Below are 16,220 nucleotides of genomic sequence, written 5' to 3'. Positions count from 1 at the left end.
AGTCACCTAATGAGAGTGCATGACCCATTAAGGGGTGGAGTGGGTGAGGAAGGGGTTAAGCGTGGTGGAGAGTGGAAACACAAAGGGGGTGCTGCAGGAGTTGATAGACTCCAGATGTGTCTTTCAGATAAACTGGAGGAACGGGTGTGTTTGTATTGCAAGCTTAGCCCAGTCATGGCTCTGGGAGTTTATTGAAACAGCGAGCAAACCCCCTCATAAGCCCATTACCAAATCATATGCTTTATATGCCGGTAACTCACTCTCACACACTCTTTCGGCAAACTCGATATGGTTTCAAGGGCATTTTCCTCAGGAGGAACTTGAGCTTTCTCTAGATCTTCTTCCCCCCCCCAACTTCCTTTTCTGCTTTATTTTTGCATCTCCCTTCTCCGAGCCCACTCGGGCTCTTGCTGTTCCTCACCTTTTACACTCTCTGCATGCTGCAGTCCACCTACTGGCTGAAAATTCACTCGCGGACACGAGCCACTCTTTTCATTGACAACCTGAACAAAAGGCACTTGTCCCTGCTGATTTCTCAGCTGCAAATTGTTACAACTATATTTTTACTTAACTTTCTAATAAAGACTAAATGACCCAGATGAAATGAAAATAAAATGTTCTTAGCATTTTTTTTCACTGTATGTTCAAATCTATCCGATCTGATCTGACTTTTATTGTTTTTGATGCTTTGCATTCTGGTAGGTCTCGTGAAAATCTGCCAAAAATGGGCACGGCACTCTTCTCTATGCCGCTCCTAAAGCCAGACCTGGAGTCAATCACGATCCGTGGTTTCAGAGTTTTCCTTGGCAGAATAATCTTCATCTCTTCTTGCTGCAGATTATAGGAACATATAACCAAGCTAGGAAATTTTACACTTCAAATAAAAGTGTGTTGCTATTTCTGCACATCCCACTAACAACAGTGCAGTTGGACCCACGGTTTATGTTATGGTCAGTCATGGGCAGAGCTGCGGGCCTCGTGTTTTTGAACCATAGTACGGTCCTGATGCTTGTTGTCCGAAATTGCAAGGAAATATTTTAAACATGTGTCCTGCAGCAGCGCTACTGACAGAAAATCATAGAAAACGTGTATTATGTGTGTAAGGTTTCTTGGCTGTGCTAGAATAAATGCTTTCCAGATGGCAAATAGCTGATCAGGTATATCCAATCTGAGAGGAACCAGAAAAAAATTAAATAAATAATCTAGGGAAGGGGCAGCAAAGCAGGAAATTAGTAGAAAAACAAGAGCTCAGCAGATCCTGGTTTCCTGTTTTAGGGGGAAAGCAAGAGCACGTTGGGGTCGGTAGTTACAGAGCCCCATTGTGAGCAAGTGTGTTGTGGAGTAGGGGGGTGGGGTGTACGGGAACCATACGCAGGGCCGTATTTTTTTCTTATTACTGAATCCTTTAACCCACCTGCCCCTCCCGACAAAGGAAAACTACCTAGTTAAAAAAAAAAAAGAGAGAGAGAGAGAAAGGAAACTGTAAAAATAAACGAGCAAAGGCCTCTGCTAGACCCGCCAACCAGACAGGAAATGACACGCGGCACAAAAATGGTCTCCGCTGACCTCTTTCAGGAACCAAGGTGGCAGTTAACACCCCCCCCCCCCCCCCTTTTCTTCCATCATACCTTCAGACATGTTTGTTTCTGTCTTCGTGCTTTTTCCTTTATTGAGTCGTATACAGAGAAAACTGCAATTAAAGTATAGAAATCACGCCGCAACCCACTGACTTTCCATTATAAAAAAAAACTTAAAAACTCCAGCAACAGGAAATTCTTGATTCCAGTCTGGTGATAATGAGTGGCCATTCCCCCGGCTTCCGTCATTTTCCCAGCTCCCTCCAGGGCTAGAGCCTAAACAATGTCAGCACTCCAGTTGCTGCTGCTGCTGTGCTCCTGATAATGGAGCACTCCATGTCTGGAGCGCTTTACAGACCATGTCTTCATTATTACCCTCTCGCTGCCCTACAAGCACGTCGTTCCTCTCCAGTCTGCATGGGGCCCAAGCGCTCATCCCCTGTATCCAACAGAGCAATGACTCTTCAGAATGGCAGAGGACCAGTCCCATTGATCAGGAGGAGTTTTGGGGGGGGGGGCATTCTTAATGGCTGCCTCTGGTGTTAGGCCCAGCGGCGGCAGACAATGGCCCCTTTTGGATTTGGGAGCGAGCTTGAGTTTGTCACCGTCTAATCATACGCGCCACATGTAGCGTAGGGGAAGAAGCACTGCACTCAGAAGGTTACAAAGCAGAACTCAAAAAGAAAGGCCGTAGTGGCTGTAACAATGTGTCGCCATCAATCAGCTCATCGAGCTTTTGGAAGAAATAGATGCTGCTCCTGAGGAGGATGTTGAAAAACGAAAATAATAGCTACAATTTAAACTTTCAGGATTTTAGACGTTGATATTTTCATGGTCTGCAAGCATGAGGCTTTGAAGCATTCATTGTCTCTGCTGTTATCCTCTTCCTTGGTGACAGCTGTTTTCATCAGTGTCGAGGTCACTGAGCTGTGAAGCTGCTGTAAGATGGGGCGCTGGCTACTCCAGAGGGCACGCACACAAGTCATCGCCTGAGTGTGAAGCCTGCTACTCTATTTTCAATCTACTGTACTGAAGGTTTTAAATAGCGCTGGAAACAAATCGGACACTGTGAGCCAGTGGTAAGAGGCGACTCCAGACATTCAGCTGGGATTGTGCCGGCGAAGTGCTTGGACAGTGCTTCAGTTCCTGTTTTCCTTCACATTTACCAGCCTGGTGATAAGAGAAGGGATCAGAGGCAGCGGTGTGTTAATAATCAGGTCAGAGCCTTGAGCCAGACAGGAAATGCACATTGGCTTGATGCAGTTGGGATAAGATTCCTCTTGAGAAACATGAAATCCACATTGGCACAGTCACTATATAGTTCTGGCTTCATTCATTAGCTTGAATGATACATTTTGCTCCTGTGTTTAAGATTTAAGACTTCCAAACCAGCAAATCAGAGAAAATAAAAGTCCTGACTTGATAAAGGAGAACTAAATTATTTTCATAAGGGTCAATTTCATAACTTTCCCACATATAGCATCTGTGTTTGAATCGAAATTTAACTACCTATCAAAAACAGCACCCAAATATTTACATATCAGTGCACTGCAGCGACCGGCTCACCTTTAATAGCACATGGTGCAGGGACAGAAGGAAGTGGCCTCCTCCAAAAATCAACAAACGCTTCTTTGGTTTGGTTTGGTATCCAGGCACAAATTTGAACTCAGTCTAATGTCCTGTGAGAACAGCACGGCTAACATGTTTGTGTACTTGTGTAAGTCTATTTGGATTTATGTTATGTTTGTGTCATTCTAGTATCATCTGTTGATTTGTGATTTTTTTAGGTGTTTTTTTCCACCAGACAATATAACAGGAGATAACACACCAGAAGAAATGAGTTAATTTAGTTGTTCTGTGCAGTGCATTACATTTATTAAGAAGCTAATTATAATTAGCCATTATATTTTTCTCGAGATCTTTAGTTTGCTGATCTGAGGACATTTAAGCAGGAGATTTTTACAATATAAAGGAAAAGAAATAATGCACTGTCTTAATAATAAATGTGTTGTGTAGATCATATGAGCAGTGTTATAGTAAACATTACCTCCATGTGCAAGAAGGAGGTGACAAAAACAAGCATTTAAAGACAAGCCTTGAAACTGACACTTCTATCTAGCAACTGAATCCCAGCTTACAGCGACTCTGTGGCACTTTTGTGTTAGCATTTTAATCCAGCTGTAAGAGCACGTTTGAGTCCGTACAGATGGGGGTAACACAGCAAAGTGTGTGGCTGTGCGCACGTGGAGCATGTGTGTGTCAAAGGGACAGACAGGGAGGGAGCGAGACAGATCTCAGGGAGAGGAAGTAGTGGGCAGTGCCGCGTCTTTCATCGCTGCACTAATGAGCCCCGTGACACACAGACTGGAAACGGCAGTATTGTTCTTCCCCTGCCTGGGTCAACAAATTCTATAAAGCTAATGTCCCCCAGAAACACATGTATATTCAGAGTGAGACGCAGTATCACAAAGATTGCTATTTTATATTGTGACAGACTCACAATATAGTCCGGAGACACACACAAACACACACACAGATACTGAAAAGTGTAGCTGTTCTCTGTCAAACACCCAGATTGCTCTTTGATTTGATTGGTGATATGCTTTTTTTTTACTGCTTATTTAGAATCACAGAGGTGGAAATATCTCCAATTTTTAAAAAGCTGTGAAATTGTTGCAAATGTTCTGACTGACAAGCTGGCACACACTCAAAGATCTGAACCGAGCAAACTTTAGCCTGTTGGTCTGAGGCCAATTTATTTTTTTTGCTCCATCATTTCAACCAGTCTCCTGTTTCGAATCTAAATATGAGTGATGGCTTAGAAGGACCAATAGCAAAACCCCCTGATCTTTTTTAGCATGTCTCAGCCACACCACAGTGTAATTTCTTTGCTCGAAGCATTTTCTACAACAATTTTCCCACCGTAGCTTACCCAGAAAAGTTCATCTCTTGGAAAGCAGACAAAACAGTGGTTAAGAGACGCCTGAGGTGATGTGAAGCAGCGTGGTTGACAACCGCCGTGGAAGATAATGTTTTGTGGAAAACAAAAAGGACCAAAAGGTCCTCTGAGGTCTAACATAACATCGAAGTCTTTGTTAAAAAGAGAAATTGAGAAAAACGCAGCTGCTGCACTGATGCTCCTGTAAGGAAATCTGACTCTGCGACTGCTCTGATGGGAGCAGAACTATTTCATGCTATAGGAACGTGGATAACATGTGCTGTTCATAACCATCCGTCTCCCGACCTCATTTAACCTTGCTATTCTCACCTGGCCAGAAAAAAGGTTCAAAATCTAATCTACAGCAGCTGATGTAGATGGGAGTATCTAGCTAAAGTCTTTAAGACTGGAGTGTGGGTGTAGAAGTGGAACAGGGTGGAGAAGTGCAGCGGATAGTATGAAATTAAATCTTCAAAGACACTTAGAAAAATTATTATTTATGGTTTGAATTGGGTAAAGCTTATCGCGGGAAGGACAGTTTTGGGGGAAAAAAAAAAAGAATAAATAAATAAATAACAGAACTTAGTGTTAATAGTTTCAGATTCCACAAGTGTTTTATGTGGTTGAATATCTCGCTAGTCTCAAGCCCAGGAGGCAGTTCGGATAATATTTCCTATTTGTTTGCACAAATATCTTGCTGTGGCTCGCTGGACGAGCCAGGTTTAGGATGTGTGTCCCTGCTCCCATTCATTTAAACCTAACAGCGTCTTCTCTCAATGGTAAATGGTGATACCATGCTTGTGACTGTACTACTATTACTACACAAAATCCCTTAAAATGCTGCTGTTATTTTTAAACTTTCTTCTCTGAAAGGGTTAATTAATCAAGCTAGAGCCTTACAACTTTGTGCCCCTTGAGGACTCATTTTATTACAGTGACATACCGGGTTAGCTGCTTCCCTTGATCCAAGTGTTTATGCTAAGCTCAGTGAATTAGTTCTAATTTAAAACATTGCAACTCTCAGTGAGAATACAAAAATAAAAGTTTGCAGTCCTCTTGTTAATGTGTCAGTATAGTCCTTGCGTGCACCTAACATTTTCTCTTTCCCCCAGGGACCTCAAGCACAACTTAATCAGCACCATCATGCCTGGAGCCTTCCAAAGCCTCTCTGAGCTTCGGAAACTGTAAGTAGATATTAAGATGACCCACATTTCACTTGGGTTCACAACTCAATAAACACAGAGAGTTTAATCCTAAGGTTTAGCATAAGATGGACGGAGGTTAGTTTGTTGCCCAGATTGGCAGTAGTCAGGAGAAAACCCACATATATATTTTTTTGGAAGCTCACAGATGTCATATGTCATATCAGGTTCATGGTGTTATTGTCACCATAAAAGCTTCCTTTCCTAAATGTTTCTGCAGAGGGGACACTGGGATGTCATCTGTGAGCCCCGCTTCAAACCTCAGGGCTCCTCACACGCAATTGAATGTGACAAGGCGGCTGTTTGAGGCCGCTTGCTGCTCACTCATTGTGTTTTTGGACACCGAGGTCTGGTTGCAGCGTGGGTCCAAAGAGGCTCCTCGGCGCAGCGCCGCATGACTCCCTTTCCCTCCTCCCCCTTCTTGTGTTTTCCCTGCAAGGTCTGGGGCTTCTCAAAACAAACAGGGGGAGATAAACACATGCTCTGGACAGCTCTCTGCTGGGTAGTGTCAGAGGTACAACAGAGCAGATCCCTCTCTGACTGCAGATATACATCACACTCAGAGGTGGACAGCAGAACTGGGGCCCTGCTTTTACCCCAATGATGATAAACTCGTACTTGGGTCCCTTTGTGTCCTGATAAGGAGAAGTAGCCAGAACTGTTGGAATGCTTCTTTAACTTCCCAAATATTAAAATATATAATGTTCTGACTACAGTTGAATACAGCTACTTAATTTTTAAAGACATGAAAGGAGATCCTATACAAGTTATTGTAGTTGTTTCTTAGACAAATGACATTTCACATCAGTAAAGCAATGCGGCCACTGAAAGAGTCAAGACACCACAATCTGGTGCTGAGTGATTGAGAAAAGGCCTCTTAATTTGAAAATAACTGACCACATTCTTTTGTCTTTTACACTTTTAGTGACCTTTCCAACAACCGCATTGGCTGCCTGACTGCAGACATGTTCCAGGGGCTGACCAATCTTACTAAACTGTAAGAGGCAGATGAATTGATTCGATTAAAAAAAGTCCTCTATGAGTTACAGCAAAGCTATGAAGTTACACTGTTCATATCTAATTTGTGTTCTGTTAGGAACCTCTCTGGCAACATCATATCAACCATGAATCCAGGGGTGTTTGAAGAGTTGCCATCTCTCAAGCTAGTGTGAGTATTAAACTCTGTCGGCCTTTCGTTCCCCCGAGGTTACCCTCACGGCATACCAGTCCATAGTTTAACAAAATATTTTTGGACATCCTAGACAAAGATAACATTTATTTTCAATTAATATTTATTTTCCCGTGTGTATGCCAACCGTGTTTCACAGTGAAGCCTGTGTCAAAGCTCAAATAATCAAAGAGGATTTATTTGACATGTACTTATTTTAATTTGGATATTTTTGTCTATACTGTGCATGCTTTTTTTTTAAAAAACTGAAAGCATATCATTTATGCTACCGTAAAGAAACATTGAAGTTTATCTACAAACATTTCAAAACTGAACCACAGACTGTATATAAAAGATGGACATGGGCATGAGATAATTGTGAAGTGGCTGTTTTTAACCCGTGTGTTTGTTATTTTGTCATCTTGTGTTTGTGGAGTCAAAATGGACCCTATTAGGAGAAGAGAGTGGACTTGCTAGCTTAGCAAGCAAAGTGCAAAACACAGATATGGATATGTGCTAATTAGTGCTAACATTCAAATGAAATAGTATTAGAATAATGTTAGAATTTAACTCATCAAAATTGGAGCACAAAGTTCTTTGATGGTCTGTTAGTACTATTTACAATACAACACATTAGTTGTCAGGTAAATGCTTTAAAAAACACAAACAGGTGAAGTGACGCCTAGCTGACGGCTAGTGACTTTATCTGCCTGTGTCTACACTTGCCTGTCACTCCAAGCAGGCACATCCTTATCAATGCATGTCTTTAAGCTTTTACAATATTTTAACTGTAGAGATCATAATTGTTTCTGTACCGGGCTGTAAAGATGTTTTTGTGCTGTAAAATTGAGCATTTAAATATTGGAGTGTTTAGCAATAGTTTGAGTCAGTTTCAAGTGGACTTTGTTTGTTTGCTTTTCATGTACAGTCCTGCCCATGTTTGAAAAAAGCTTATGAGTCAGTTCATTTCATTTTACATCGAGCCAACCAGCATGTAGAGGTGTGACATTTTGTGGCATTTCCTGTAGGTAAAAACTAGAGCTCAGTCAAACAGAGTAAACATGGAAACTCTCCTAAGGCACCATTGGTTCTCTCTTCAGGAACTTCAACTCAGACTACCTAACATGTGACTGCGAGCTGCAATGGGTCCCGAACTTCTTTCGCGGCAGTCCAGCACGGCTGGGGGAAGAAACCCTGTGTGCCTACCCCATGAGCCTGAGGGGAAAGCCCCTGCGTGGACTAAGGGAAAGCCATCTGAGCTGTGGTAAGAGCCTGGCAGCAGTGAGGCATATGAATGAGGCGGTTCACCACTTTATTTCAGAGAATGTTGCACTGTGAATGACAGCAACAGTTCACTCATTATGAAGTTCAAGCTCATCTCAGCTATTTCAAGGATTAACCGACCAAAAAAGGGTTGAACAAAATCAATCCCCGCTGCTCTGCAGGGACATATTTCCAAAAGGCTCAGTGAGTTGTGTTGACAGCTAATCCTGTGGGTTGAATTTACCAATTGCTGCAGTCTGCATCCAGTCTGCTCTAGAACGGCAGACTCATAATAGCTTCTGTGGAAAAATGTAGCTGAGGCTTGGTAATGACAGAGCAGCACAAGCAGTTCCGAGCGATGTGTAACCTTCACATCTGCATCTTTTCCCACCGTGTTGCTCAGATGGTCCTCTGGAGCTGCACACCATGTCACTGCTGCCGTCTCAGCGTCAGGTGGTCTTCAAAGGCGATCGGCTGCCCTTCCACTGCGCTGCTGCCTTGGTGGACAAGATGACCACTTTACACTGGCGTCACAATGGTCAGCCGGTGACTACTGATCCAGAAATGGGTGTCCAGCTGGAGAGCAGTGTCGTGCATGACTGCACCTTTATCACCAGGTGTGGTAAATAGAGCAACGCAGACAGAGTAGTAGTAGATCAGATGAGTTGTTTTCGTTTTAGTGCAAAGACAGTCCTGAGTAAAAAAAAAAAAAAGGGAGAGGCTTTATTAGTTACAATACTATGTGTTAACGATGTGTTATAATGAGCTGTCGCTATCATCTTTATCCAGTGAGCTTATTCTATACGATGTGCATGTGGAGGCCAGTGGAGAGTGGGAGTGTGTGGTTTCTACTGGGAGGGGCAACAAGTCTCTCACCGTTGAGATAGTGGTACTGGAGAACAGTGCCTCCTTCTGTCCAGAAGATAAAGTTGTCAACAACCGTGGGGAGTTCAGGTCAGTTAAAGCTTTAAATATATCCTGTATATTATAATATGGAACATACGATATTAAAAAAAGATTCAGCGTTGCCATTATTCTCTGGCATTTATCCACAGGTGGCCAAGAACTCTGGCAGGAATTACCTCCCACCAGTACTGCCTGCAGCTGCGTTACCCTTCCCTGTCTGTTGAGGGGGGCATGGAGCAGAAAAAAGCCTCTCGCTATTGTGACCGTACTGGAAAATGGGAGGATGGCGACTACTCAAACTGTCACTACACCAACGGCATCACACGTGTCTTGCATACCTTCATCCTGGTCAGTCGCAGCGCTGTCAGCGCCGTAGTATGTTGGTTCAATAAACATTCGCAGCATGACGTGACTCCTTATGTCCTCACCATATTTCCGCTCTTGCTTTTCAGAGGCCCATCAATGCATCCAATGTTGTCACAGTGGCACATCAAGTTCGCACATACACCCTGGAGGCTGCTGGTTTTACTGACTCGGTCGATGTACTGTACATGGCGCAAATTATGGAGAAGTTTATGGAATATGTGACACAGATAAAAGAGGTGAGGGCACTTTAAGTAAATGTAGTAATATATTCTCTAGAGTTCCTTATTAAATCTCCTTTTAAATTTCCCTGTGCTCCAGTTGTTGGCGGTGATGGTGGAGATGGGCAGTAACCTGATGCAGGTGGATGAACAGATTCTCGCTCTGGCCCAGAGAGAGAAGAGAGCCTGTAGTTCTATAGTCAACTCCCTTGAGACATTGGCTTGGTCTCAGCTACACAGTAATGCTAAAGAATTTTCCATGGTGGGAACTATTAACTGTTTTTTATACATTTATCATGTGATTTTCAACAGAGCATGCTTGCTGTGAAACCTGTGAAATCTTTCTATAGTTCATTCATGAAGTAGGAAATGCATGTGTGTGTGATTTAGAAGAGCGGTGCATGTCTTTAATCATATTTCTGTGTGAAATTGTCTGTGTAATACAACAAAACCCATAGTAATGTTTAAATGAAAGTGTCAGGGTGTTTACCTTGCCTGGGTGACTTCATGTTTACAGATGTCCAAGAACATTGTGATGGAAGCCCATCTAATTCAACCTGCCCACTTCACTGGGATAACTTGTACTGCGCATCAGCAGCGTGAGGTGTCAGTGGGCAACCAGGGAATGGAAACGTCAGAGTCTGTCCATGAACAGCAGCTTCGCGTCCACTGTAGCACTGGTGCCCATAACACCTCTCTCAACAATTTTTTCCTAAAGGTGAGGCTTATGTATGCCTTCTTGCATCCGCCTGTTCTGTCTACTTCATTAATAACCACATCATATAGACACGGACAGTTTAGGTTTAATGAAGGATTTTGATACAATCAACATTTGCAGTTTGGCTTCTTGTGTGACTTACACCTTTTTTAATTCTCCAGAATTCTGTAGCCTTGGCCTCGGTGACTCTTCCAGCTAATCTGTTTGCTTCGGATGCTGCAGCAGACTGTAAACTGCAGTTTGTAGCCTTTCGAACAGGCAGCTTTTTTCCTTTGACTGGGAACTCGAGCACCACTACTGAACACTCCCGCAGACGCACTGTCAACAGCCCTGTAGTCTTTGTAGGCCTAGGTAAGGAAACCTTTAGTATATTAAAGAGACTCCTTTTATTTATTTATTTATTTATTTATTTATGCATATTTAAAGTTAATGTTTTAAAGTTAAAATCATGGGTGTTTGGATGCTCTTTATGCTTAGGCATCATAATAAAACACATTAGTGTAATTCTTCTGTTCTGTGACAGCTACAAACATCATAATTATGCTTCAGGATGAACAAAGAACGAACCACTTTGTGCTTATTTGAATTAATTAAATATGAAAAATCTCTTGCAGTCAAATGGGACAGTTGCTTTCTTCACCAAACGTAACCCGGGTATAATTTTTACAGATCTGATACTGTGTGAAACTCAGTATAATGAAAGGCTACTTTGTCTGAACCACTGCACCAGAAAAACCTTGGGACTGTTCTTTGTTCGTTGCTTGTTTTTGCCTTGGCAGGTTTTTCTCTCTCTTTGCCAAGAGTCATTTTGCAAATTGTAGCGGCCAATCATGAAATATAAACAAAGCCTTCAATCCATTTTTTTGCACTTATACCCCAGTTTATGTAATTGTTTTTACAAAAACAACCAGGTGGAAAGTAGAATGCATTGGGTATTCTATTCAGTAAACAGTAGGTTTTTATTTATTTATTAATTTCATTCTGTGACAGATGGTTGCAGCATGCAGAACAATTCAGACCCCATCTGGGTGTCACTCCGCCACTTGTCTCCTGGTACCGATGCCGTGGCAGCCCATTGGAGCCTTAAGGGACCGGAGAAGCAGGGAGGCTGGAGTCAGGAGGGCTGCCAGTTGGTTCGCAGTGACAGCAACACCTCCACCATGCGCTGCTCTCTGCTTAGCAACTATGCCGTTCTGCAGGTAGGCTCAAAAATGTAATGATTCATCCAAGATCACCGTGGCTAAATGAGAGTTAACTTGACTTCTGTGGTTTCTAGGAGGTACCTGACTTCCCTAGCTCCCCACTGACTGTGAGGGTGCTCCATCCAGTGGTCTATGCCTGCACTGCAGTTCTGCTCCTTTGCCTCTTTACTATCATCATTACACACATACTGCACCACAGGTACTGTAGTGTATTTGCAATTTCTTGCTACTATTTATTTATTTTTTGCTTCATTATCTAATTAGCTTACTCTTCTCCCATAGTTCAATATGCATATCAAGAAAAAGTTGGCACACATTGCTGAATACCTGCTTCCACATTGCAATGACAACAGCGATATACGCAGGCGGCATAAGCTTAACAAGCTATCCAGTCGTTTGCCAAGCAGTAAGTTTTGAATTTCAAGTATTGCATTTTTTAAGAGGCATTTAAGATTGATGTCTGATCTGACAACATTACGTGACAGGTTGGCATTGCCTTGCATTACTCCTCGCTGTCAACCCTGCTGTGGATTGGAGTCAGCGCCAGGGTGATTTACAAAGAGGCTGTGTGGAGAATGCCCCGGCAACCAGATGGAGAATCTCCTGTTCCGCCTACGCAACGACCTATGCTCAGGTCAGTGAACAAGATTCAACTCACCTTCGCCCACTTCCTTTACTGTGAGATTATTGTTTGTTGTCAATAAGGTTTATATTTTGGGCAGATGCTGTCATTCTTGTGTGTGACCACCCAAAGTGTGCACGATCAAAGGTGGTTATTGTGCCCAATGGCTAAGGGGAGGGGGAGGGGGGAAAGGGGCATGAGACCACCATAAGAGAATGAGTGGGAGTTGTCATGAATCTGAGCATATCTATCATATCCAGTATTCCCGATTTTCTTCTCTTCCTGCTTTTCTGTTCCTGTGATCTAGAGGTTGTGCTCATACTACACTGTGCCTCTGACCTCCAGCCACCATTTGTTGCCTATTCAGCCACATTAGATGAGAACATAGATGCTGGTGTCTGTGCTGATCCATGTAACACTGTGCCTACTAAGGCAGCCAAAGATCATAAAGCCCTGCACATGATAGAGAGCCAGGAATACATTAAAACACTAAAAGGAAAAGAAAAAAGATCATGGCAGCCGAAGGTCAAACATGCACAAGAATCGCTTTTTATCTCATGAGTTTGATATGTGTCTCTCTGTTATTCAAGGTTCTATTTGATAGCTGATGGTGTTCCTCTCATCATTTGTGGGATCACAGCAGCTGTCAATGTTAACGACTATGGAGACAACAGCCCTTAGTAAGTGCCTCTCTTTTTATCCTTGAGCCATTTGGCCCTTGACTTTGTGTTGTTTGGATTGCTGCTGAAGCGAATGACACACAAAGATGTCCTTGTTTTGTGCTGACTCTACTGCAATCTTTTCTGCCTCTTGCAGCTGCTGGCTGGTCCGGCGCTCCAGCCTGGGGTCTTTCTTTGTCCCCGCTGGCCTGGTGGTGTTGGTGACCTGGATCTATTTCCTGTGCACTGTTTTTCGCTTGAGGCGCCGTGGGGCCAAAGAATGCACAGGAACCACTCTGTCTTCTCCTGTGACCGAGAGCCATCCTGCGCTCGCAGGAAGTACCAGCCTGCTCTCCAACGACTCAGTGACTGGACCTGTACACCCTGTTATGTCTCCAGAGGATCAGTATTCGCTCAAGACACAGTTCTCTGTGCTGGTGGCCACCCACTTCCTGTTTGTGGCTCTGTGGTGTTGTGCAGCCATGGCAGTGTGGCTTACAGGTCACACTAGCTTGTTGTTTAGCTGTCTCTATGGGATAGTCGCAACAGTTTTGGGGGGTTTTCTGGTGGTGCACCACTGCTTCCGGCGACAAGATGTCCAGACCTCTTGGCTGGCTTGTTGCCCAGGCTATCAACGCCCTCATCCCATGTCTACCTACACCCATACCTGCACTACTGGGAGTGGGGTCCAGACCTCTGAACAGGGATCCCAGCTTTTTATCAACTGCCATCCACCTGGTGACTCTCATAATTCCTCATCAGCTAGGTCGTCATCCACACCAAGTGGGATCAGCAGCGTGGGCCCAGGGCCTTGCAAGCTCACCAACCTGCTGCAGGCGACGCAAGACAATTCAAACGGCACTTCACGTGCTCCTACGGGCAACAACACTAGCACCAGTACTGACAACATCACCAAGCCTACAAACAATGTTCTGCCCACCATTAACTCTGCAGCCCCAGGACAGCCCCAGAGAAGGAAAGCGAGCAGCAGAACTAAACAAGGCAGTAGTCAATACTATCATCGGGGCGAGGGCAGAGGTCACTATCGTCTCAAAGCTCTAAGGGCTGCTGGAGGTGGGGGCAGTCTTGGAGCTTTAGGGCCCATAGGTTTAGACCACCTCAGTTCATCGCATGCTGTTTACAAACAAGCCACAAGTGAGAATGGCAGCATTCACCACAGTCTGTCAGAGAACCAGGCCAGCGTGCTGACAAACGGGAAGCGAGTGGGAGAATCAGTAGCTACGAGCCCCTCGGAGGGAAGCGATGGAGGCAGCAGCGGGAGTCGCAAACCATTCCCCCTGCTGCCATCGATGGCCAGTCGAGTGGCCATGCAAAACGCTCAGAGGCGATGTGCCAGCAGAGACAATTTAAAAGTCGCAGCTTCTGCGGAAACAAAGCGCTGCTCCTACCCTCTGAACGGCGACACCGCCACTGTGCCGGGGGCCGCTGGCCAAAATGGCAACCTGAAAAACTCTGTGCTGGAACTAGAGCAGGACATGAGTGGCACAGACCAATCACAGAGCTCTGTTGGAATGAAGAGTGGTTTGTGGAAAAGTGAAACCACGGTGTAAAATATGCTTACATGTGAACAACTATGCATGTCCTTAATGAACTCTTGAATGACTGGGTTATGTTTCAACGGTCTCTTAATAATTATCTAATTTAAGATATAATATCATGAAGGCATCCAGGACCCTAAACTGGTACTTTTGCCTCAGTAGCGTTGAGAGAGTTTGCTGTGAAATGATTTAAAAAATAAAAAAATACTAAGGCAGGTGTTTTTATTGTCATTTTCAAAAATAAGATACACATTTATCTTATAAAAAAAATGTACAAGTCATTTCTAAAATTGGCATATGATGTTGATTTTAGATGTCTAATGAAAGCTTTAATGTTTTAATTGTGATTTTTCTATGCATATCAACTATAGCATGAAATGGTTTATGAGATGGGCCATTTCCAAAGTCAAGCTATATGCATTTAATCCATGGAAAAACTTTCACCCTTATGTGCGCTTCGAATAACTGGTTGTGTTACTCATGTATGCACTTCTATGTTGTCTGCAAGTTTATGCTTCAGTGTGTGTGTGTGTGTGTGTTTGTGTGTGTGCGCGCTCACTCAACAGAAGAGGATTTGCGTGAGTGTGGCTGTACAGAATCTCAGAGTGAAATAAAAAGGCTATGCGAAACTTTTAAATATAAAAAAATGTTTCCTTTTCATTTCTATGTACTCCTATCAGCACTGCTGGAGCTTCTCTTGTGTGATAAATTCACAATATACCCACTCAGACCTTGTCTGATCTAATACCTGAATGACTGCCCCCTCCTGGATAGCAGAGGAACCTGGATTGAGATTTCCTTTAAGCTGTATTTAGCAGGTTTTTGATTGTGGTGGTCGAGCTGTTTGTAATTTAGGGGCCACCGTAGTATTGCCTTGAGTTGACTCACAAATCCAAAGCCATACTTCTGTTTTATGAGCTTTTTAATGCACTTGCAATTCAGGAAATTACATTAACAGGAAATAGTATTTCTGCTACGCACCTCATTGCCACGTTTCTCCATTGTTCTCTGGGCAACACACCCTGTGTTGTTACACTTGTTGCTGTGTCATAATATGCTCTTTCTTTGTCATATTTTATTATATAGGAGTGATATGATTTTGTTGATTAGAAAGATAGACTTGTCTGGTTCATTTAATATCATGGGCGATAGGTATACATATAATCTTAATGTTGCCTCTCTATCAGTAACTATGCTTTTGTTAACAATTTCCAATTTGCAAGTTGCATGCAAGACAATGTCTTTATTTAAAAGGAAAAATAATCAGGGCACTAAAATATTCTGTTTAATTTCTGATGTATTTTTCTTTGTGCCAAAGAAAAACCTTTATGTTGCTGAAGAATGGAGCCACAGCTGCTTGTTGCTTGATTTCAATAATTCAAATCTTTAATTATTTATAACTGAATGTTGCATTTTGTAAATAACCCAATCGTCTTCATTTACTGAAATATCCAGTGGAGTGTACTCTATTTTGCAATTACACAAGCCTACAAAAACCCAGTATTATTGTGGTCATATGAAATATTGTGTTCTTAATATGATGTTCATTTCATTAAAGGGACATTGCCTGAAAATAATTTGCAATGGCTTAAACTTTGTTGAAAAGGGCCTGGTAGATAAATGAATTCATAGTTACTGTATGATAGGATTTTAGATGCCCTTAGATTTATGTTGCTGTGACGTAATTTCATAAGTCTTACCTGTAACACACTGTTCCCTGTGCTCCCGCAGGCAAAGAACAATGTAAAAAACAAAGTAAGACAAAAGTACATTACATTACTGGTAGTTTTTAAATTAATGACGTAAAAACACAATATTTTTT

General features: G+C 42.9%; 1 protein-coding gene across 2 annotated transcripts in view; it reads left to right on the top strand.

Moving 5' to 3' along the window:
- The window catches only part of adgra2 (adhesion G protein-coupled receptor A2), a 43,283-nt gene extending 27,308 nt beyond the window's left edge, over nt 1-15,975 (top strand). For both annotated transcript variants that reach the window (XM_040019817.1, XM_040019818.1), the window contains exons 3-19: nt 5,628-5,699; nt 6,643-6,714; nt 6,814-6,885; nt 7,986-8,149; nt 8,552-8,765; nt 8,938-9,102; nt 9,204-9,402; nt 9,507-9,656; nt 9,739-9,900; nt 10,156-10,356; nt 10,518-10,707; nt 11,347-11,555; nt 11,633-11,757; nt 11,841-11,964; nt 12,044-12,192; nt 12,771-12,860; nt 12,997-15,975. In XM_040019817.1, the coding sequence (XP_039875751.1) occupies nt 5,628-5,699; nt 6,643-6,714; nt 6,814-6,885; nt 7,986-8,149; nt 8,552-8,765; nt 8,938-9,102; nt 9,204-9,402; nt 9,507-9,656; nt 9,739-9,900; nt 10,156-10,356; nt 10,518-10,707; nt 11,347-11,555; nt 11,633-11,757; nt 11,841-11,964; nt 12,044-12,192; nt 12,771-12,860; nt 12,997-14,410 (3,772 nt within the window). In that variant the 3' untranslated portion in view covers nt 14,411-15,975. The remainder of the gene's footprint in view (nt 1-5,627; nt 5,700-6,642; nt 6,715-6,813; nt 6,886-7,985; nt 8,150-8,551; nt 8,766-8,937; nt 9,103-9,203; nt 9,403-9,506; nt 9,657-9,738; nt 9,901-10,155; nt 10,357-10,517; nt 10,708-11,346; nt 11,556-11,632; nt 11,758-11,840; nt 11,965-12,043; nt 12,193-12,770; nt 12,861-12,996) is intronic.
- Nucleotides 15,976-16,220: the final 245 nt, after the last annotated feature.

This window comes from Simochromis diagramma, unplaced genomic scaffold (assembly GCF_900408965.1).
Source record: "Simochromis diagramma unplaced genomic scaffold, fSimDia1.1 OVJJ01000822.1, whole genome shotgun sequence".
Lineage (NCBI taxonomy): Eukaryota > Metazoa > Chordata > Actinopteri > Cichliformes > Cichlidae > Simochromis > Simochromis diagramma.
Note: the sequence above shows the minus strand (reverse complement) of the source record. Positions and strands in the feature narration are given on the sequence as shown.